Source organism: Octopus sinensis, unplaced genomic scaffold (assembly GCF_006345805.1).
Source record: "Octopus sinensis unplaced genomic scaffold, ASM634580v1 Contig13674, whole genome shotgun sequence".
Lineage (NCBI taxonomy): Eukaryota > Metazoa > Mollusca > Cephalopoda > Octopoda > Octopodidae > Octopus > Octopus sinensis.
Genome location: NW_021833026.1, coordinates 578,681 through 601,369, shown reverse-complemented (window position 1 = coordinate 601,369; position 22,689 = coordinate 578,681). Strand labels below are relative to the sequence as shown.

At 37.0% G+C, this 22,689-nt stretch overlaps 2 protein-coding genes, 1 long non-coding RNA gene and 2 pseudogenes across 3 annotated transcripts; 4 read left to right on the top strand and 1 right to left on the bottom strand.

The window, feature by feature from the left end:
* The first annotated feature begins 618 nt into the window (after nucleotides 1-618).
* On the top strand, nucleotides 619-1,077 carry LOC115229812. The gene has a single exon (XM_029800100.1). It carries the CDS (start codon nucleotides 619-621, stop codon nucleotides 1,075-1,077), a length of 459 nt encoding a protein of 152 aa, XP_029655960.1.
* Nucleotides 1,078-8,281: 7,204 nt separating this feature from the next.
* LOC118761460 lies at nucleotides 8,282-9,222 on the top strand. Its single transcript, XR_004997392.1, has 2 exons — nucleotides 8,282-8,701; nucleotides 8,732-9,222. It is a non-coding gene; the product is annotated as an uncharacterized LOC118761460 (long non-coding RNA).
* Nucleotides 9,223-12,801: 3,579 nt separating this feature from the next.
* On the top strand, nucleotides 12,802-20,509 carry LOC115229811 (hydroxyproline dehydrogenase-like). The gene is made up of 2 exons (XM_029800099.1): nucleotides 12,802-12,840; nucleotides 19,067-20,509. The coding sequence occupies exons 1-2, from the start codon at nucleotides 12,802-12,804 to the stop codon at nucleotides 20,507-20,509; spliced, it is 1,482 nt and encodes a 493-aa protein (XP_029655959.1).
* A 157-nt stretch (nucleotides 20,510-20,666) lies between these two features.
* Nucleotides 20,667-21,534, bottom strand: LOC115229810 (annotated as a pseudogene).
* Nucleotides 21,535-21,801: 267 nt separating this feature from the next.
* LOC115229809 lies at nucleotides 21,802-22,388 on the top strand (annotated as a pseudogene).
* The last annotated feature ends 301 nt before the right edge of the window (nucleotides 22,389-22,689 follow it).

Genomic DNA, 22,689 nt, shown 5'->3' with positions numbered 1-22,689 from the left:
CTCAAATATGCACCTGACTGGAAGGCATGCGGATGCGACGGAACGTATAACTTTTTCTTAAAGAAGATGGATTCTTTGCATGGGTTTCTGTGTAAAGAGATAGTCCGAATAATTAATGGAGAGTACACGCCTGATAGCTGGTTTTACACTGGCGTAACTTACTTGATCCCTAAAAAAAGTGAGTGTGAGACCCCGAAGGACTTACGCCCTATAACGTGTATGCCAACTTTGTATAAACTTGTCACCAAATGTGTTAATGCCAAACTGGCCGATTTCATCGAGGCATTTGGCTTAATCTCAGATAATCAGCTTGGGACGAGGAAGCAATGTCAAGGCGCCAAAGAGCAAGCCCTCATTAACCAATGCTTAAATAAGGAGTATGGAAATGGCCTCTATTCTGCTTGGGTCGATGTGAAGAAGGCATTTGACTCAGTTGATCACGAGTTCTTGTTCCACGTATTGGATTGCTCTGGAATACCACATTGGATTGTCAGCTTTGTAAAAAACATAGTCAAGAAGTGGACAGTAAACTTACATATCGATGGGAAAAGAATTGGGAAAGTAAAGTTAAGCCGGGGAATACTCCAAGGAGATTCATTGTCCCCGCTGCTATTCGTTATGGCGATGGATCCCCTAAGCAGGATGCTTAACTCCATGTTTCCCAAACTCGAAATTAGTCGGGAAGATCCCAATATGTTGACATACTCCACCAATCATTTCTTCTTTATTGACGATCTGAAAATAGTTGCCCTCAAAGAAGATGTGTTAGTCAAAATGATGGAGGCTGTTAATGGATTTTTTGAAAGTGTCGGCCTAGAGATGAATTCCGAAAAATCAGCATCTAATGTGGAATCTTTATCATGCTGTGAGACTGTCGATGGAATCAACGGATATCGCTACTTGGGTGTACTTGAAGATGGCGGAAGTAATGTTCTCAAGAATAAAGTTATGGACTCCATATTGGAGAATGTCAAGAAGAGGATAACTATGTTGTCAAAAACAAACCTGAATGCTGTAAATTTGTTTCGTGGAATCAATGAATATGCATTATCCCTATATATTATTATATTGGGCTAATCAATATGAACCTTACGAATTTGATGATATTGACCAACAAATACGCCGATTACTTACGACTCTCAAGTTACACCTCCAGCCTGCAAATAAGGAGAGGTTGTATTTGGACCGCAAGACCCTTGGAAGAGGACTTGCCTCAATTTCTTTCAAAAGCGAATTAATGCTCTTCCAGTTTCTTAAAAGTTTGGAAAAACAGTCGACTACCTGTTGCGGAGGTCGGGTATTCTGCGAGTAATAAAAGGAAAAAAATGGCACTTAGCCACAATCGCAGAATTTCTTGTCTCCAAATATGCAGCTGTCGGCAGGGAAAATCTGACCATTGAGTTACTGAAGGACGCACAAAGGAAACTCTTGCTTAACCGAATTAACAGTAAATCACTACACTCGGTGATGTTCAAATGTATGGAGGAATCAGATGTCGACATATCTACTTCTTCGCAATGGCTATCGAAAGGGAACAATGGTCCACGAAGCGAAGCATTGTACTGTCTTTTGCAAGATAGGAATTTGTTCTTTGCATACACGGGATCACTATGCGTCCACTGCAAAAAAAGCAGGCAGACTGTTGACCATCTAGCCACGCGGTGTGGTAGGATGCTAAACAGTGATTATCTCCGAAGACACAACGAAGTGGTAAAGTGTATTCATCTCCACTTGTGTCGAATGTATGGAATAAAACGAAGCAGGAAATTGAAAGGACATTCAGTCGTGTCAACAATGTCGACCCAAAATGTCGAAATCAGAGTTGACACTTCAATTATGACTGAAACAAAGGTTCAATTCAATAAACCTGATATCTTCGTTTATGACAAGAGGAAAAGAGAAATTCATTTAATCGAAGTGGGAGTTACCTCGCAAGACCGTTTAAAGCAAGTTGAAGTGGAGAAATTTCACAAATATGACCTGCTTGCAAACGAACTGTCGGTTCTCTATGAAGCAAAAGTGAAGATTATTCCAATTGTCTTGACATGGGATGGAGTTGTCTCAAAGTTCTTTAAAAGTCATATGGACAAATTATCCATTGAAGAAGGAACGAGGACATACATCCAGTCGGTTGTGCTGAAGAGGACTCTAGAGAGTATGCTTATTGAACACAGACATGGGATGAAGGTAGACAACGAGGAGTACGCCTCTGCCGCCAATCAACTTGCGGAGCTGGCATGTCGTGAGGACACTCAGTTGAACAATTACTTTGACGCAGAAATGGAAAATGATGAGAATTTTGTTGCAAACTCTTCTTCCCAGCGAAGAAGAGAAATCACTGACGATCTGGATTCTTAAATAATTTAAGATAGAATTTACATAATTAATTATTATTAAACATTGGTTTTAATCACCTACAAAAATATTATAGCGCAGATTGTTGATGATTTGATCGAAAATCTGATGGTCGAAAAAGATAATTTTATGCTTCTTATTTCTGATGCTACAAGGTATATGATGGCAGGTATTGTTTTAATTTATTTACGATTTAAATGAAAATTTTTTACAAATCTATATCCTAATTTTTTCCATTTCATTGAGTTGCCCATATTTTACATATAATGTAGGCCACAAATCTTATTCAGAACCAAAAGCGACAATTGTTTAATGGAAGTCAAAAATCTTTTGGTCGGTCTGGTTCAGAAGATGGTAAACGTCCTGACGGCCTAACGACTTTTCCCTTCGAAAATGGCAAGTCGCTCATCTGGGACTTGCACGGACACATCTTTACGTCAGGCGCAGAACCGGGCTCCGCATTAACCTGACCGAAACGCTAAAAATCAAGAAATACAGTGCATTATCTCACCGTCATATCTTTGCCCCGATCGCAATGGAGACGTCGGGAGTCCTCGGTCCCAGAACTAAAAAATTCCTTATTAAACTGGGGGACCTGGCAAGCAGAAGGAGAAATGACCATCGGTAACGGACATGGCTTTTCCAACGCATATCAATAGCCATCTTGCGTGGAATTGCTGCTAATTAAAATAGTAAACATTTAGCTTTCCTATTCGCTGAGCGTCTCCTCAAAGCGACAATTGTTGTTTTTAGAAATTGGAATTCCACCAAAAGTCGTATTCACTAGATGGGTACCAGATTAAGAGCTCCATCCTATTATTACAAAAAAATAATTTGTCAAACAATGCTTTTCGCAATTCAAAAGTTTATTGAGATCAAATAGAAACTTTAATACCCAAAAACTTGAAAACTACGTTATGGCAGCTTTTAATAAATAGTTCTTGAAATAGGTTAAGAATGTGATAACGGAAGGCACACTAAGTCTACCTAAAAATAAACAGTCAGAATGTAGAATAGGAAAAAGTAATTATTAGCCCAACAAAGTAAACATTTATTTAACCCCGACAATTCCAGATTTGACGAGCTTCTCAAATTTGGAGGCAATAGTCGGGTCCTTTAAATGTCTAACAATCATAAAAAAGAAGAGAACGCCATGAGAGAAGACGGATCATTCTGAGCCTGTTCAAGTATCAGCCTCATTGCAGGGTCACTCAGAATGTTCTGAATCTCGGGATCATTCATTGCCTGCTGTCTAATCTCGTCCATATTCCCAGACTCCCCTGCCGAACAATTCCTCAGCCCAGCAATCGCCTCCTACCACAATAAAAGACCTCCCATACAGAACAGTTGGGGTCAATATCCAAAGCCTTCTCAAACGCCTTTCTGGCCTTATAGAGTCCTTCATCGCAACATGGATAGCCCCCTGTCTCAGATATGGCTTAACTAGACATTACAAGACACCACTTACTGAAAGTGGGGTCTACCTCTATTGCCTTATCACAATCCTTAAGAGCAGAAGGATAGGCCAGGAGACTGGCATAACAGGCAGCCCTATTCGAATAGAGCTTGGCATCAGTCGGAAGGCGTTTTATAGCCTCGGTGTAGTGCTCAATTGCCTTAGGAAATTCTCCTTCTTTAAACAGAGCATTGCCCTGTTCTTTCTCTTTCTGGGACAGTTCTGGGTTGATGTAGGACTCTGCTTCTCGTTTACGAATTTCCACTTCAATTTGGTACACTTTGGACACAATTTCAGAATTTCTTTCGTTAAGAAGTGACTTGTTGTAGAATTCCTTGGCCTCCAATAAGTCCCCTTTCTTGTAAGAGGCATTCCCTGCACGGACATAGGCCCTGGATATAAGCAAGATGGACAAACTTGGCTATGTTCTTGAAAGAAGCGTTTTGTTCTTCCCCGACGTTTATAGCCTGAAGGCACATATCTATGCTTTGTTGGTATTCGGTCTGTTCGAGGAGGACAGCTATGAGTTTGTGGCTGTAAATCATTAGAACTAACCAGCTGCATTAAGGTAGTAAATCATTTCGGTGGGCTCAAGTTCAATTGCTTTTTGGTAGTATTCTAATGCCTTGGCAAAATTTCGCTTTTTGTATTCCGCATTGCCCAATAATTTTTGCTAAAAATCATTTAAAAACCAAACTTGGTCTGCCATACTAAACACACGAGTTTCTAGAGAATTCTTTTTACATGTATTTCAATAATATTAATAAATATATATATTAAAACATTTTTAATGAATTTTTTTTCAAAATGATCTTATCCTTAAAAAGAACGCTAAAATTCAAAGATCGACAACTCTTCCAAATTAGATAGATAGATAAATAGATAAGGGTTTATTTTGCAAAGGGATATCGGACATAAAAGAAATTAAGGGCCAGTAGTGGCCTTACACACAGGGTCGTCCGGGGCTATTTTCTTCTCTTCTCTAGGAATTTTTGGAATTGGGTTTCAGCAAGCTCGCCAATCATAGGAAAGACTTCGCGCCAGCTCGGTATTTTCTCTCTTAGATTTACGCCGAAGGCCACCTTGAGCGCTAATCTCCTCGTTTTCTCCAGCAGTTTTATAATTCTTGCCTTGGAGGGGGACAAAATCCACCCCTCCAGCCCATACATCAGTACTGGAAGGATAGCTGCCCGGAAGATGAATAGCACAGTGTGCACCGTTTTTTCCTCATGATGATATCTTCCTCACACCTTCCGTTCTCGGAAAATTGGACTCCCAGGTACAGAAACGAGTGGGTCCTCCGGATGGATTCGATCGTATATAGTAACATTTTCGCACTTCTTTTCACCGACACTCTAGTGAGCGTGCATTTCTCGATTGACAGAGTCAAGTATTTCACTGCCATCCACTGTTGTATTTGTTCTATGTAAATTTTTAGCTTCATTTCCGACGTCGTCGGAAGGGCTGTTTCGTCCGTGATAATGACGTCATCTGCATAGATGAGCACATTCATTGAGATGAACACAGGTTTAGGGAAGTCTGCCATATATACGTTGAATACTAGCGGGCTTAGGACTGAGCCCTGAGGTACTCCCCTTTTTTGGAGAATGGCTTTCGAGTCTCGGCCAAGATAGTTGACAAAGGAGATCCTCCCATTCAAGAAGCTCGCTAGCCATTCAAGGGTTTCCGCATCAATGTCGCAATTCACAAGATTTTCCAGCAAAACTGAGTGACAGACACTGTCGAAAGCCTTCGATACATCCAAGCAGATAATACTGGCCGATAAGCCAGAGTCTCGTGCTTTAGATCAGGGTTTTCTCAAGTTTTTAACGTCGGGGCCAAATCGATAATTAACCATTGTCTTCGGGGCCGCAGAATAAATTAAATTAAAACTTTCATTAACTTTTAACTAATTTTTTTTAGATTCATTCATTTTTTATTCAGAAACCGAGATAGTTAGTCTTAATTAATTAAAGAAAATGACTAAAACGAAAATTGTTAACTAAAACGAAAAATTGTTAGCTATTTTAACTAATTGTTAACAATTTGTCATAACACGGAATATAGGAGGCACATGTAGATCGCAAAAGCTGGCATAAGTGATTATCAGTCAATTTATTTCGATATTTATTTTTTATGTGAATCATTTTACTGAAAATTGACTCACATAAATAAGTGGATCCGAACATGAAGCATATTTATAAGCATTTATGAGTATATTCGGATATTTTTCTTTGGGAAGTGAACTATAATTCCCATTAAATTTTCAATCTTTTGCACTGAGGTAAATTGCACATCTGATTGAAGGTCTATCAATTCTAATTGAGTGATGGCGGAGCATTCTTAGGATCTATATTGAATGGTGCTGCAAAAATTTTTCATTGATGGCAAATTTCATCAAAATTCTTAAAATAAACTAAATTTTAATACCTTAGAACGTTTTTCAAATTCAACAATAGGTGACTGATAATGGTAGTATATTTTTCAAATGAACCGTTAGCTTTATTTTCACTCAAACAAGTAAAATGAATTGTATCTTTGAGCATTATTTGATCCCTCCAAAGTTTTAATTTTGATATAAAAGAAGCATAGATCCATAGAGTTGATGGCAAAATTTATATTTCCCCTGTAATTCACAATTTAACGACGATAATGAGAGGGTTTTTAGATCTACCAAAAAGCTAAATCGGCAATCCACTCTCTTACTGCTCAACAAATCATGGTATTTGTGGTCTTTAACAAATTCTCTTATTTGAGGAGTAGTTCATAAAATCTAACTTCTACAAGCACATATACCTTTTAGGCACGCGGCACGACTCAACCATCGAACAGTGGTATGGTAAAGCACATCATTATGCACTGTGTCATTTTCCACTAACATTTTTTTAAATCTCCTGTGATTGAGAGATTTACCGCGTATCCAATTCACAATGGACAACACCGTACTTATTACATTTTGCATTTTAAGTGACTTTGCGATTATATTCTCCTGATGAATGATACAATGTTTGCCAAAATATAGGCAAGATTTTTTTCAAGTCTCCATTCTGAATAAAGTCCATGAAACCCTTTATTACGACCAATCATATTCGCCCCCCCCATCAGTACATATGGAAATTGTGCTTCTTATAATGACGTTCAATAGTATAATTTTTCAATGAATTAATGAACAGTTGCATATCAAACAAAAACAGCTTTACCATTCAGTTCAACGAAAAAAAACTTTTCTTTCCATTCAATTTGAAATTCTCTATTTTCTTGAGATAATGTTCGATATTCTTTGATGGCATGAAAAATACTCAACCTGAAATATATTTACAAACAGGTATTAAAATATTATCTTTAATAATATTAATTACAATTAATTTTATATCAAAAAATTATTTTAAAGTTTGGAAGTCGGGGCCGCAAAAAGATTCTCGGGGCGCATGCGGCCCCGAGGGCCGCACTTGAGAACCCCTGCTTAGATACTATCGAATTCAGCGATAGATGCAGTCAGCACAGGACCGGCCAGGACGAAAACCCCACTGATCGTGGGAGAGCCAGTGATTTTTCTATGTGGCGTACTAGCTTCTGTAGACGATTCTCTCATTATCTTTGATATAGAGCAGATTAGGCTTATGGGCCTATAGCTCGAGGCTTCCTCTTTAGGTTTCTTAGGTTTTCGACCATTCGAACTTCAGTTTTTTTCCATGATTTTGGGACGTACCCTCTCTTTAGGCTGGAATTGAAGAGGTTTGTGAGCAGAGACACCAAACAGCTTGATGCATGCTTGAAGCAGGACATAGGGATCTTGTCATATCCCGGAGCCGCATTTCTAGCTGCACTTATTGCTTCCCAGGTCTCGGATTCAGTAATCGGGTGGCAGTGTTTCGATCTGTCTGAGTTATTTGCTGGAGGAGGTTTAGGAAAGGAGGCAGATGGATCTGCTTTCAAAACATTTGCGAGCTGATTGCGGAGGAGTTCGGTAATCTCCTCCTGGCTCGACAGGCAAACCTCCAGGAAGTCTCAGGCGAATAACTTCCGCCTTTGTTCCGGTTCCAGTAATTTTACTGTACGCTGTCCAGAATTTGGGGTGTTTTGGGTGGAGCATTTTTGATTGGCGTAACCAACACGTTCTTTTTCAAATTGGGCTGTATAACAAAGTGATTTTTCAATGGCACTTATTCTTTCTTTCAGCCGAGTTCTGTCTAGGGGATCCCAGCATCTTTTAAGCATCGACGAAAGTCTATTTTTTCAGACAATGCTTTATCATAGGTCCGGAATTATTTGGAATTTTCTGGAATTATGGATTTTTTAAAACCACAAATATATATTTTATTATTAATCATTTATATTAATAATATTAAAAAAATAATAAATTAATTTTGTAATAAAATATCTTGCGTGTATTATGGTGGTTACTAAAGTTTCTCTGAGTCCTTTGGTTTCCTTTAAAATTTATATTTTTTCAGGCTGTTACAAAACTTATAAGACATGCAAAAAATACATCAAATAATAAAGACCTTTGCTATGGTCTACTCTTTGGAATCGTATCAGGCGATACCTGCGAAGTTACGAACATCTTCCCAATGACCGAGGAGTCCACCAACCAGAGAAAATCTGACTATCAACAAAACATATCCCAACTAATGAAACAAGTCAACATGGACTACTACCGGGCAGGATGGTATCAAAATTCATCCTCCAAGTCCTTTTATAACGTGGACACAATAATAAACTGTTATGAGTCACAAATAGTTGCTCCTGATTCGATAATGATCACATTTGGTACATTCTACTCGTCATTTTCTTAGATTTTGAGTCTATTTCAAATGGGGTGTTCAATTTCCAGGCTTTCCGACTCAGCGATACTCTCATGTCCATAGCAGCCGAGTCCGATCCTCTCCAGTATTCAAAAAATGTTAAATTTCCTTAAAGGAGTTCTGCTTTGGCCAGTCTTACTGATAAGGATATTTTTCAAGAGCTCAAAATAGTATACGCGTGCGACAATCTGACCAAAATATTGTTGCTTGAACTTTTTGAGGACATGAGACCTCATCAGGTGTTTTCTGACCTTCAAATCGCCTCAGGGTGCTGTAAGTTGGTTGAGTTTTAGAGAGGGGTTGGAAAATGTGGTGCAGAGGGTGTTGGAGATGGAAGCAGTGCAGCCCGACAGCAGGATGGTGAGGGGAATCAACAATGACGAGGATCAGTCCAATATGACTTCGATTAGCAACATTGTCGATTCTAAGGCCTTTCTTAAAGTGTTGAGTGCTGGGAAGTGGAAGGATTTCTGTTCTAGGATTGCCAGAATTTCTAATCACAATTCTGAACGATTTGGACTTGTCAAATCTTTTTCGGAAATTAGCTGAATTTATTAATTTTATACCTCTATTTGATTTAGTTCTTCAGTAATTTTCATAATTCGAGTTTGATATTTCTTATTCATTATCCTCATCGTTTTTAAGTGTAAATTCAGACTCAGTTTTCAAATCATCTTAAGTAATTACAATTTTTTGTTCTATTATTGGTTATTAGCTCAAGGGTTTGTAAAAAAACATTTAATCTTGTTTAGAAATCTTGGCTCCTTTATTTTAGTTAATCGTATTGCTTTCCAAATAAGAAATAGTGTTTTTATACTTCTCAGTAGTTAATACTAAATTTTAGCAGCGTTTTTGATAAAATGGATACATCTGAATATCAACGTCAAAATATAGGTCAATACGTTAAAAGTATAACACGATAAAATGTGTAGTGCCACGTGTTTTATGAATTAAACATGCGGAAAAAATTTTTCTAGACCGATTTCAGAATTTAGAAAATAAAAACCGTATATTTACTCCCAGATCGTCAGAAAGAATATGAATCCTTTAAAAAGCATAGAACCAGGATTAAAAATAATTTAAACATTTAACCTTAATTTTTCTATTCATTTATTTTTGATAAAAATAATAAAAAATGTGTCCCACTAATAAAATATCTCAATAAACAGTTGTATCAACAAATAACAAGAAAATCGCATTTTGACACTGAAATTTATTATCTGCAGAAAACTTTTCAAATACCATGTCCGTGATTTTAACGATCATCTTTGCCCAAAATGACAATAAGCCAGTCATATTAAAACACCTTCCACACAAAGCTTGGATATTTAACACGTATTACTACTTCAAGAATCTAAACTCTTGCCCAGCAATGCAACTCCAAGGTTTCTTGGAACATTCAAGAAGAGATGACAAACCCTTCTCAGTTGATATTTTACTGGCATCTCCATCCTTGGCTTCTATTATCGACTGGTCAGTAAAATATGACTTTAGAAGTGACCACAATCCTATATTTCTGGAAGTCAAAACGAGAACACTGATAAAGTGATTGTATCCTACCTCTATTAACTACAAGAAAGTTTCATCGAAAGTTTTATTGGTCATTTTCACATTTTTTGCTTTGCAACAGTTGAACAAATGGTCAGAATGTTCAACGCGATTCTCATCAAAACGAGGAAGCTATTCATACCGATGAGCCGTAGGTCTTCTTTCGGGGTGATGTGCTTCTGGTTGTTGAGGTTTTGGTCTTTTGGCAGGTGGTCCTGCTGGATGGCTAAGAAGCCCTTTCCATCTTTCTTAATAAAATGGTCAAACGGACTTGGGATAATGACCAAACTTCTGATAAAAGAACGAAACTTTTTTAAAGAAAAAGAAACATTCAAAAAATGAACATAGCTAGGATACCAATGGAGGCAATAGTCGGCTTTCTCCCTCTTTTTTCGGCTTTTCCGTTAATAAAAATTCATTCATTCATTCAGCTAGGATACATGCTCTTAACCGTGAAATTGACACGCAGATCAAAGTTAATGACACAAAATGGTGGATAGGATCTCTCTTCAAACCCTTCTGTTAGAAGGGTGTATAATACGATCAAATCCATCAAAACCTCCACTGCTACACATCTCGAAAAAGTCCTAGTTAACCACAATACCATATCAACTATTACGCTTCAATCTCACATCAGGATTTCTCCAAAGATCACCGTGTCTATTTAAAGAAAATTAAACTAGTACCACCTATAGACTGGATCCTATTTTCTGCTGAAGACGTTCGTGGGACGATAGTCAGGACACGGAAGTCGGGAGCTAGAGGACCAGATTCTATATCTACTATGGAGCTGGGACATCTGGGCCCCAAGACGTTGGAGACACTAGCCCTGATTTTCAACGCGTCGATAAACACGAATTGTATCCTTGAAATTTGGAAGAGATCTCACAGAATACCGATTGGAAGGCAGGCAAACCAGCGAGGAGCCATCTTCTTACAGACCGATTTCTATCCTCTGCGCGATTTCAAAAGTTTTGGAAAGGATGTTCATTGATTGTATTCGAGATGACATCCCAATGTCTGTGTACCAACATGGGTTTAGAAAAAACACTCAATTTATTTCTGAAGGATTCAACGCCCAGAAACCTCTCTTAAGGACTGTTCTTGTGTCTTTGGATATTATGTCGCGTCCCATGGTGGTTACGCATCCCATGCTGGCTACATGTCACCTGTCAATCAATCATTTTACGAGGTCATTGGCTGTCAGATGTCATAATTAATGTGGTTTAATCATTCGTTACTCGTGTGGGCATATTTAATATTTTTAGCGTTATTATTCAATTTTCAACATGTCCTCTTTAAAATGTATTCCCTTGTATATGTAATAATAGGTTTTGTAAAAAATATCTCAGAATATCATACTATAGTCAATATTTTAAATGGCCAACCTGTACAGACATCTTCAAGACAAATAAAATATAAATTAACTAAAAAATCCACTAAATTTATTGTCATTGATGACTGCTTATACCTCAAAGACGAAAGATTTTAAAAGCACAAACTAGTTATTTGCATGGATAATGAGAGTGAGATGCAAACTATTGCAGATTCTATTCACCGGAATAGCCATTCTGGAATTCGTAAACTGCAACAGGAATGTTTACACTCCTATTTTACAATAAAGCGTAAAATTATCGAACGAGTCGTCAAAGAGTGCTCAATACGCAAGTTTTCCATTCCACTTAAAGTATAAAATAAAAAACTTTTTTTTTTTTTTACACACAAAGAATTTAAAGCAATTGGGTGGCTAAGGGAATTGTCGAGGGCCTGAGGGTCAGCTCAACGATGCCGCGCTGCGTATTGAGTGGCAGTTTCCGCGGAGCACAGCAACCGAGATTCGCTGGAACAGCCAGCTCGTCTCCCTCCGGTCGTTTGTTTTTGTGGAGATTTTTCTACCAATGGCGGTGAGGAGTTGAGTCGCAGCCTTTCCGACGATTCCAGAGGTTTCGAAGACGAGGGGGGCAAACTCAAAAGCGTCCGAAATACACCGGTATTTCGTCCTCTTTGTCTCTTCAGCCAGCGCACTGGCGGAACCCGGGTTTGCGACAGTCACCCTTAACTGCGCCTGTCAGCCGCACACGGGTGACTGGCTCAAAGCTCTCCCCACTCCTAGTACGGGGTTACTACTGGACGACGAATCCTTGCGGATTGGGATCAGCTTACGATTGGTTTGGACATCTGCCAGCCCCACCCTTGCCGGTGCGGGTCCTCAATTTCGTCAAACGGCTTGCACGCCTTGTCGTGTAAGAAGAGTGCCGGGAGAATTCCCCGTCACACTCATCTGAATGACGTTGTGAGGAGGGCTCTAGAGTCGGCTGGTTTCCCTTCCACCCTAGAGCCAGTCGGCCTTTCCCGGAGCGACGGCAAGCGTCCCGACGGGATGACGACCTTTCCTTTTAGGGAAGGCAAGTCCCTGGTTTGGGATGCCACGTGTGTCGACTCTTTTTCGGCGACAATGCTTCCCAGGACTGTCGCAAACCCGGGTTCCGCCAGTGCGCTGGCTGAAGAGACAAAGAGGACGAAATAAAAAATTTATATAGCAGGTTTCAGATTCTAAGTACCATGTGATTGCCAAAAGACCAAATGAACGATTCCAAGCAGACCTTATAGACGTTAAAAAATTTAACGATTCGAACGATGGCTACAAATGGATATTTACCGTCATTGATGTTTACAGTAAGTATGCCATTTGTAAAGGAGTTAAAAATAAATCTGCAATAAGTATATTTATGTTTTATATTGGAATTTAGATATTTGTGAGGCTTTCGAAGAAATTTGTTCAGAAATCGGCTTTTGCGAGATTCTACACAGATAATGGAACTGAGTTTAGGAATAAATATCTCGATTCTCTTTGCACGAAAAACAAAATCCAACATATTTACGGAAGGCCAAATCATCCTCAATCACAAGTAATAACACAATATTTATCTGTTTCAGGGTATCGTGGAAAGATTTAATCAAACTTTAACACGAAATCTTTCAAAGCTGATGAGTGAAGAATCAACTAAAAACTGGATCCAATTTATTAAACGAAGCACTTTTACATATAACACGACTATTCATTCTTCTATAAATTTATTTATTATTTATTATTTATTTAATAAATTCTTCTATAAATGAAACACCATTTAAAAAACTAAGAGGAGTTTCTGGTATAAACACTGTCATTCATGATGATAAAAGTTTTTTTAATTTTTTTAATTTCAAAGAAAGTGAGTGTTTGGATGATTTTTATCATGTATCATCAGAGGATATGGATGTAGAAGATATTTTAGATGTTTCAGGTAAATTTTGAATAACATATGCTAGACAACTTGGATGCTAGTGATTTTATATTGAATTTTTCTCCACCTAATTTAATTCACCATATTTTAAACGCATGAATAAAAAAATGAATGTTCATCAATCGAAATACGATTTTTCAATTGGGAGCGGAGTATTTTTAGTGAATAATTGTTAGGTTAGAGTTCTAAAGGATTTTGGGACAAATCCTTCCCTAAGGCTAAACCGATTTGAATCCCCATATGGAGAACCTGCTGAAGTTGTTCAAATTTTGTCAAACAATCGACTAGAGGTCTATTTTATTATTATTTTATTTAAAACAAGTTCAGGGAAGTCTAAAATAGTTAATATGAATCAAGTTAAAAAAACGTAGACGCTTTATTTTAATAAATTTTTATTGTTGAAACGATTATTGATTAGAAATCAATGCAATTAAATCAATCTCGGTCGCAGTGCTCCGCGGAAACTGCCACTCGATACGCAGTGCGGCGACTTTGAGCTGACCTCCAGGCTCTTTATTAATTCGTGTATAACTTATTCCCCATTTTAATTAAATATAAGTAACTAGCTCGGCAGCTCGCTTCGCTCACCGCGACCTAGCTCCTGCGGAGGGCCTGTTTCATCAAACAACTATAAGTTTATGTAGATGTATAAACTACCTGGTTTAATGTAACCCTATTCTATCGGCTGTTGATAAACGATGTTTGTCGTCCGTCCTTCCTTGGCATATATGAATAAATTTTCTCTTCTGCCTACCCTCGAGCATCCCACATACAGCTGTCCATGTGAAAAGCACTCACTCTCTAAAAATAACCCAACTACCTTTAATGACTGTCCCTGGGCTTGTTATTGTCATTGCAAACTTTTTTTTCATTTTTGTGGTTTATTTTTTTTATATTTAATTTTTTCATTTTTCCTTTGTAATTTCCTTTTTTTTCTTTTTTTATTTTTTTGTTTTTTACTGGCGGAAATGGGGCAGGGGGAGATGCGGCAGGCGGAAATGCGGCAGGCAAGAAAGCGACACACAAAAAAGATTTAATTAATTACCTTATTAAGCTGACCGTTTTTTCTTCAGCTTCGTTTTTCCTCCTTCGGTTATCTATTTAAAAAATTATTTTTGAATAATAAAAAAGTTTAGGAAAAGAGGCATACCGAAAATAAATTCTATCTTTACGAAAAACTCAAGTAAATAGTTAATATTTTTACGCAAATTCTTCTGATTGCGCTGTCAATTGGTGGTAAATTGTGTTAATGGTTGTGCTAATGTGGTTTCAACTATCAAAGTGTTTTTCAAAATCTGTTAATTGCACACTCTATCATTCAAGGTCGTGCGTCAATTGGTGGTAAATTGTGTTAATGATTGTGCTAATGTGGTTTCAACTATCAAAGTGGTTTTTCAAAATCTGTTAATTGCACACTCTATATTCAAAGTCGTGCAATCTGTGATTGCACATTCTGTCAAAGTCAAATATGATAATAGCTTTAATTTTGATTCATGGTCGATAATGATATATGCATTTAATTTAAAGAGAAAAACATAGGATGAATTGAATTTCTTTATCGCGAATAATTGGGAGTTCATCATTGTTAATATTCTCGCTGTCGTTTTCATCAAGGATATTCTTAATACGTGAGATTTTTGCCTTGAAGGTTTTAATGGACCTCATCATGAATGTCGAGGACATTCGCGTTGTTCATTTTAATCAAAATGCAGAAAATATTTTTTGATTTTTGGGGAAAGGTTTTAAGGACTTCATCATGTAAGTCGAGGACATTGTAGTTGTTCATTTTAACCAAAATGCAGAAAATTTTTTTTAATTTTTTTTGGGGGGAAGATTTTAAGGACTTCATCATGTAAGTCGAGGACATTGTAGTTGTTCATTTTAACCAAAATGCAGAAAATTTTTTTTTAATTTTTTTTGGGGGGAAGGTTTTAAGGACTTCATCATGTAAGTCGAGGACATTGTAGTTGTTCATTTTAACCAAAATGCAGAAAATTTTTTTTTAATTTTTTTTGGGGGGAAGGTTTTAAGGACTTCATCATGTAAGTCGAGGACATTGTAGTTGTTCATTTTAACCAAAATGCAGAAAATTTTTTTTTAATTTTTTTTGGGGGGAAGGTTTTAAGGACTTCATCATGTAAGTCGAGGACATTGTAGTTGTTCATTTTAACCAAAATGCAGAAAATTTTTTTTTAATTTTTTTTGGGGGGAAGGTTTTAAGGACTTCATCATGTAAGTCGAGGACATTGTAGTTGTTCATTTTAACCAAAATGCAGAAAATTTTTTTTTAATTTGTTTGGGGGGGAAGGTTTTAAGGACTTCATCATGTAAGTCGAGGACATTGTAGTTGTTCATTTTAACCAAAATGCAGAAAATTTTTTTTTAATTTTTTTTGGGGGGAAGGTTTTAAGGACTTCATCATGTAAGTCGAGGACATTGTAGTTGTTCATTTTAACCAAAATGCAGAAAATTTTTTTTTAATTTGTTTGGGGGGGAAGGTTTTAAGGACTTCATCATGTAAGTCGAGGACATTGTAGTTGTTCATTTTAACCAAAATGCAGAAAATTTTTTTTTAATTTTTTTTGGGGGGAAGGTTTTAAGGACCTCATCATGTAAGTCGAGGACATCGTATTGCCAATTTGAAGTTGGTGTGCACACACAGACAGACAGACAGACAGACAGACACACACCATACCATTTTATTATTAAGACTATAAAAAAAAATGCAATCTTAAGGACTCTCTTAAGGACTGTTCTTGTGTCTTTGGATATTACAAAAGCATTTGATTTAGTTTCGACTGAAAGTATCGCCCGCGAAGTCTTTTGTAACCTTATTCACCACTTGCAAACAACATTATTTGAGAAGACTTTTAATCACAATTAACAACGAGACAATATCTTTTACGGCCACGCCAACGATCCTTTGAGTAACCTTGGATCAAGGACTCAAATTTGGAAAAACATGTCGAAAACCGGGTCACGGCGGGGCTCATGAAAATGAAAATCCTGAAGTTGATTTCAAAACCCCTCTGCAGGAACGCTAAGAGCCTATCAACTGTATATCATCAATTCATATACCCGACTCTAACCTACGCAAGCGAATCGTAGTAGATGCCCATCTTCCGCTCCTACTTAATGAAATTATCCACAATTCATGAAGCCGCCAAAAGATTGATTGGCCGGAACCTTTTATCTGACACCATGGATGCAGTTCTCATCAAAAGGCAACAAAAAATGATGAGGAAGCCTCTATTCCTGCGAGTCCCCTCTATCGTCCCAGTTTCGAGCTATCGACATGCCGTCCATTGCTATGGTCTGGGATCAATTGGTTAGCTAGGACTTTTCTCTTTTTTTCCTTATAACCCGGTGATCCTGGGGTAACAATAAATATTAAAACATCAAACTCATTTACGTCAACACTGAAATTATTTTTCATTGTTTACTAAATTATTAACTCGATCAATTTGTAAATTAAGTCTATTTATTTGATATGACGCGGAGTTAAATTCTACCATTCAAAAGAAACATGGTGCAATATTTTTTGCATCTTCAATTGTGTTTAATATAAAGCTCATATCAAATTTCATTCGCTTGAAACATTTTGATCAGTATTTGGAAATAAATTATTACTCTTTTGATAAAATTCCTTGAAAAATCAACAAAATAATCTACATTATGCTTAATTTTGAACACATACAAGCCATCAAAGACACATTTTATTTATTATTATTGGAAGTAAAAACATAATAGTTATATTTCCACACGTGTGGCACTTGAAACGATTTTGAGATAATCTTTTTTCCATCTCCAACCTTTTGCATGCAAAGCTCCTCATTGCATCCAAATCATCCCCACTTTTTAACCTCCGGTTGATTGATTTGAGAACCGGGATCAGGTGACCAATGTACGTCCTTTGGGTCCTCTAAGTCGGCTAATTCATAAAATCAAGACCGAAAAAGATCTACACATATTTTTAGCTACCGTGCGAATAAGATTATTGATTTTCTTTAAGAACCTATCCAGTATTAAAGAGATTTTTCATCCCTAACTCTTTGGCATTGTGTTTTCTGGCAGTAGTCAAAGATCCTTCTGTTTTGCTCAGTACAGGGACAACTGAATGGTTTGTCTGTGCATTGTACGGCAGCCTCCAAATGTGTTCGTCTCCAGAATTCCTTCCATTGTATTAGTCCAGGTAACTCCTCGAGTCTGTCTCTATTTATTCTAAATAACGTTCAATGGCATGTGAAGAGTATAATCTCTCAACCAGGTATCCTTGCCGTTTGACCTTAAAAAACTACGCTCCTCAAAACGACTTCTGATGTCAAACAAGGCAACGTCACTTTCCACGAAAGCACCTCTACATGATCTAAAATCCCGTAAGAATGTTCTATTTTTCTGTTTGCAAAGAATTTAGTCAATTTGATTATAATGTGGTTCCCAGACTCGTTTCCTGTCTAAATAGTCTTATGTCACAAATTATATTTAACAGAAAATAAAGCTTTATTGTAATACTAAAATTAACAAGTCCGAAAAAAGATTTAATGAGTATTAATGTCCTCTAAACATATGTATACACAATGGCATACACAATGATGTTATTGATAGGAATGTGGATGAGTTTAATGAAGTAACCAATAAAACCTATTATGGCAAAACCTATTGATGTGGCAGATGCTATTTTTCTAAACTCTATAAATGTAAAAATAATGATATACCTCGGCCATCTGGTCTTTCACATTTGTTTAAGAATCGGCGATAATCCACGTAATATTTTTTTAAAGGTTTTACAAGTTCAGAAACTTGATCCATTCTAAGAAATTAAAAAACACACGGCAAACAGATAACGTGTACACTATTTAATATTTAAATTATTACACTAATTATTAATTTAACAAATTAAATATTTAGATATACAAACAATTATTTTTTAAAGATATAAATAATTTTTAACCATTTTATTTTTAATCATTTTATTTTAAATACTTTATTGACCAAAGGACCAGGGTAAGCCAGTTAATTATAATCCCCCGTGATCCCCGATTCAAGCGAGGGAGATCCTTCTGAAAGGTTCTATCCTGCCCACAATGATCGTACTGAGACGACAATGTTTCAGGGTCAGAGTTCTAGAAGTCCTTTTTCGGTAGGCATTAAGTGCCTCCTGAGCGTTTCCATATTCGATTGGAAGTTCCAACTGGCATGGTGGACCCCATAACGCCACGTTAAGACCGAAAGGAAGTTGAGAGATCCCCATTTTTCAGCTGTGTCGTGCCAGAAGTACTCATTGCCTCGCGGGCAGGGGAACGATAACGAGAATTGACCCCAGGATGAAAATTAACTGGCTTACCCTGGTCTTTTGGTTAATAAAGTATTTAAGTATTTTAAATCACTTTTTATGATAAGAATAGTCAAGTCACGAAATGAACAATATTTATGTTGCAAAACTATAAAAATTAAATAATTACAGCTGGTTTATAGAACATTATGCACTTTATATATCCAAGCATTATAAGTATTTCGAATAAAAAATTACGTCATTTGAACTATAAATCAATCCATTTACGCATTGATCGTTATTCATGCATTTTTTGAAAATGGTAATATAGTTTATATTATTCTAGATTCTGAAGACATTCCCCAAATATTTGTTCCGTTCATCGCACGGGGGATCTTTAATTTTATGGAAGGAGAATAGTAACATAGTCAAATATAGAAAAACCCTACCAAAACTCAAAATTTGTAGACCTGATTTCAAAAATATCGAAAAATCTCTGAATATTAAAACCAACGCAGAACTACTCAGAGCAATAGTTGTGTTGTACATATGTTCATTCCGGCTGATTTCAGTTCATTCCATTTTTTTAATGAAGGCCACTAAATTTTTACTAAGAGAACGATTATTTAAATATTTGATGAAATCCACAATTTACGGGCAATTCGCCGGCGGAGAAACGGAAGATGAGCTTGAGAAGGTCTCATTAAACTTGAATAAACGAGGAATAAACATTTTGTTAATGTTGGCTTGTGAAGACGATTTGGCTAGAATTTCTGGACGTGGAAAATATCACAATAAACTCTTAATTAACCTTTCAGGGTCACTAAATTGTGTCAAAATTGCTCGTAAATTGTGTGGCCATGTCATTCCTATGATTCATTTCAAAATGACCGCATTTGCTCCTCAATCTTTGTTGGTAGAACTTGGTTTAAGGACTCAAAAAGTGGAGGATTTTCGTTTTTATGTCTTTGAACTGCTTAAATTGCTCAATGAAGATAACGTCAAATTAGAACAGACTATTTTCAATTCATTAACACCCAGCGAACAGTTGTTTTTGTCGAATGCGGTCGGATGTCTCCGAAAGTTTGGAGAAAGTGCAATCAACGAGGGGGTAAGACTCCTCGTTGATGCGGAATACACAATGCTCAACAGAGGAATTCAGTTGTTTACAATAGCTTTGATGTTCAAGCACAACAAAGCTAAACCGATGGTTTGGAATACTCATCAGTGTTATCTAAAAACTGCATTTGACACGTTATTGGAGGAATTGGATACAGTTCAAGGCAACAATCGTTGTTGGGGAGCTAAAATTGTTCGGGGTGCCTATATGGAGTCTGAGACAAAATCTGCCATTTCAAATAAAGTTCCAAATCCTATCAATGAATCGTTCGAAAAGACGTCGGAAATGTACGATCGAGTGGTCTACCACATCCTCAATAAAATTTCCAAAAAAGAAAACAAGTACAGTCTGATTGCAGCCACACAGAATGAGCAGTCGATTCTTAAAGTGGTCGATTTAATGGAAAAATTAGATATCAACCCCACATCCAAATATGTCTCGTTTGGCCAACTTTATGGTGTATCTGACAACGTGACATACGCTCTGGGAATGTCAGGGTACAATGTCTACAAAAGTGTCCCCTATGGACTTCTCATGGATGTATTGCCTTACCTGTCGAGAAGAGCTGCTGAAAATTCTTCCGTTCTCAACAACACGTCTGTAGAACGTGGTTTGATGGCTAAAGAATTGAAAAGAAGATTTTTAAACCCCCAAAACCATCAACAATAACAAACTAATTACTAACTGTGAAAAAAGAGTGAAAATAGTTATTTTATATCAAAAAACTACCATCCATCAACATTAAGAGTAAAAATACTAATTAATATACACTAAAACAAGAATTAATCTTTTCCAAAACAAATAATAAGTTCAAAAAGTAATAAAATCAAACATTAGGAGGGTAATTATTTGCAGGAGAGGGCATAAACATTGCTGAAATAAAATAAAAACAACTACATGGATTAAATCCCGTGAAAGGAGGCATTTGATTCCTAAAAGCAGGCGGAACATCAGCAAACAGAGTATGAGGACGATCAGTCTGAGCAAGCGGATTTTGTGCAGCAAGAATCCTCTCTAAAATAAAAATAAAACAACAAAAACACACCGGCAACAGAGCCATGTCGTTCTCCCTTGATTTCCTTCTTGAAGGCATATGAAATGGTGATGGCCCTGTTGCACAAATACTGCCCGTTCATTGCCTCAATGGCCGCATCCGAGGATTCAAAACTCGCAAAATTAATAAAAGCATATCCCTTCGAAACACCCGAATCGGGATCTCGCATAATCTGAAATTGGGGACCAGAATGTACCTTCGGTTCCTGCATTATCATCCCAAAAGCCCCGAATGTGTCGTGTAGTAATTTTTCATCCACTTCTGGTGCGAGATTCCCCACAAAAATATTTGCACCCACGTCCATATTTTTTGAATGTGCAGAAGCCAAAAAAGTGATCATAAAATGTTACTTTGTTTACTTTTATTGGCTTCCCATTGAGTTTAATCATGTTCATTATTTTGACACTGTAATCTGCGTCTTCTTCGCTCATAAATTCCACAAACCCAAATCCTTGGTGTCTTCCAGTTACACGATCCTTTGGAATGTGGACGTTTACTGCAAGTATCGAATTATGAGAGTACCAATTGGTCCTGTTTGTAAGAATAATTCCCATAAAATTGATTCGTTAATTTTTTCGTCAATGCCTCCCACATATACTGTTGCATCTTGATTTCTTTCTGTCACAGGACCTGCTGCCATCAGAACAAGAATGTATTATAATTTAAATAAATTTAATACACATTTGTTAATTATTTTTTTATATATAAAATTATTTTTGACTGGATTTTACAAATAAAATATTTTTTAGAAAATTTTATATTTTGTATTTAATTTTAAAATATGGTTTAAAATTTGAATAAACTAAATTTATTTTAATAATTTCTGATATTTATAATAAATAAACTAATATTATTTTTGTTGTTGTTACACGTTTAGTTGGTTTTCCGATATATCTTGATTTAGTTTATGGAGGAAGAAATAATAAACGACGAATATAAAATCTGGAAAAAGAACTGTCCATTTTTATACGATCTAATGATGACTCACACTCTTGAATGGCCAAGTCTCACCTGTCAGTGGTTCCCCGACATTTCCAGGCCTGATGGGTCAAATCACACTAATCACAGAATTCTATTAGGCACAAATACGTATTTTAATTTTTTTAAATCAAAAATCAGAAGTGACGAACAGAATTATGTTATGGTGGCCACAGTTCAACTCCAGTCTCAAAATGATGAAGAAATGTCTCGAATGGGTTGATTTATGTCCATAATTCAGAATTTGGGACATTTACACCAATTCTGGATAAAATCACGATCGACATTAAACTAAAACACGACGGGGAGGTCAACCGGGCTCGGTATATGCCCCAAAACACCAAAATTATTGCAACAAAGACAAACACGCAAAATGTGCTTGTTTACTCACTCGATTCCCCAAATCCAACATTGCGACTGAGAGGACACTCCAAAGAAGGATTCGGTCTCTCATGGAGTGCCCACAAGGAAGGTTATCTCCTGAGTGGATCAGAAGACCATGTTGTCCCATGTTGATCATTTCCAGCTTATTTGTTTGTGGGATATTAATGGAGGGGAAAGTCCTGTGGGGATATTCACAGGGCATTCGTCTGTTGTTGGAGATGTTGGTTTCCACCCTCGAAATGGGGATATTTTTGGATCAGTGGCCGACGAAGGAAGTCTCATGATGTTGTATTTGTTGCCTCAGTTAAGATGGGATGTGCGGACTGGCTGTAAGTCCTCTTCGTTGAAACAAGTCACTGCCCACTCTAAGCCAGTCAATTCTATTGCCTTTAACAGTTTCTCGGACACGGTTGTTGCCACTGGTTCGTGTGAT

Bases quoted from the DNA above. Each gene is read 5' to 3' on its own strand.
- LOC115229811 (XM_029800099.1), top strand. From the start codon at position 12,802: ATGGCTACAAATGGATATTTACCGTCATTGATGTTTACA. The intron at 12,841-19,066 runs GTAAGTATGCCA...ATATTATTCTAG, and splicing joins TACCGTCATTGATGTTTACA to ATTCTGAAGACATTCCCCAA.
- LOC115229812 (XM_029800100.1), top strand. From the start codon at position 619: ATGGCGATGGATCCCCTAAGCAGGATGCTTAACTCCATGTTTCCCAAA.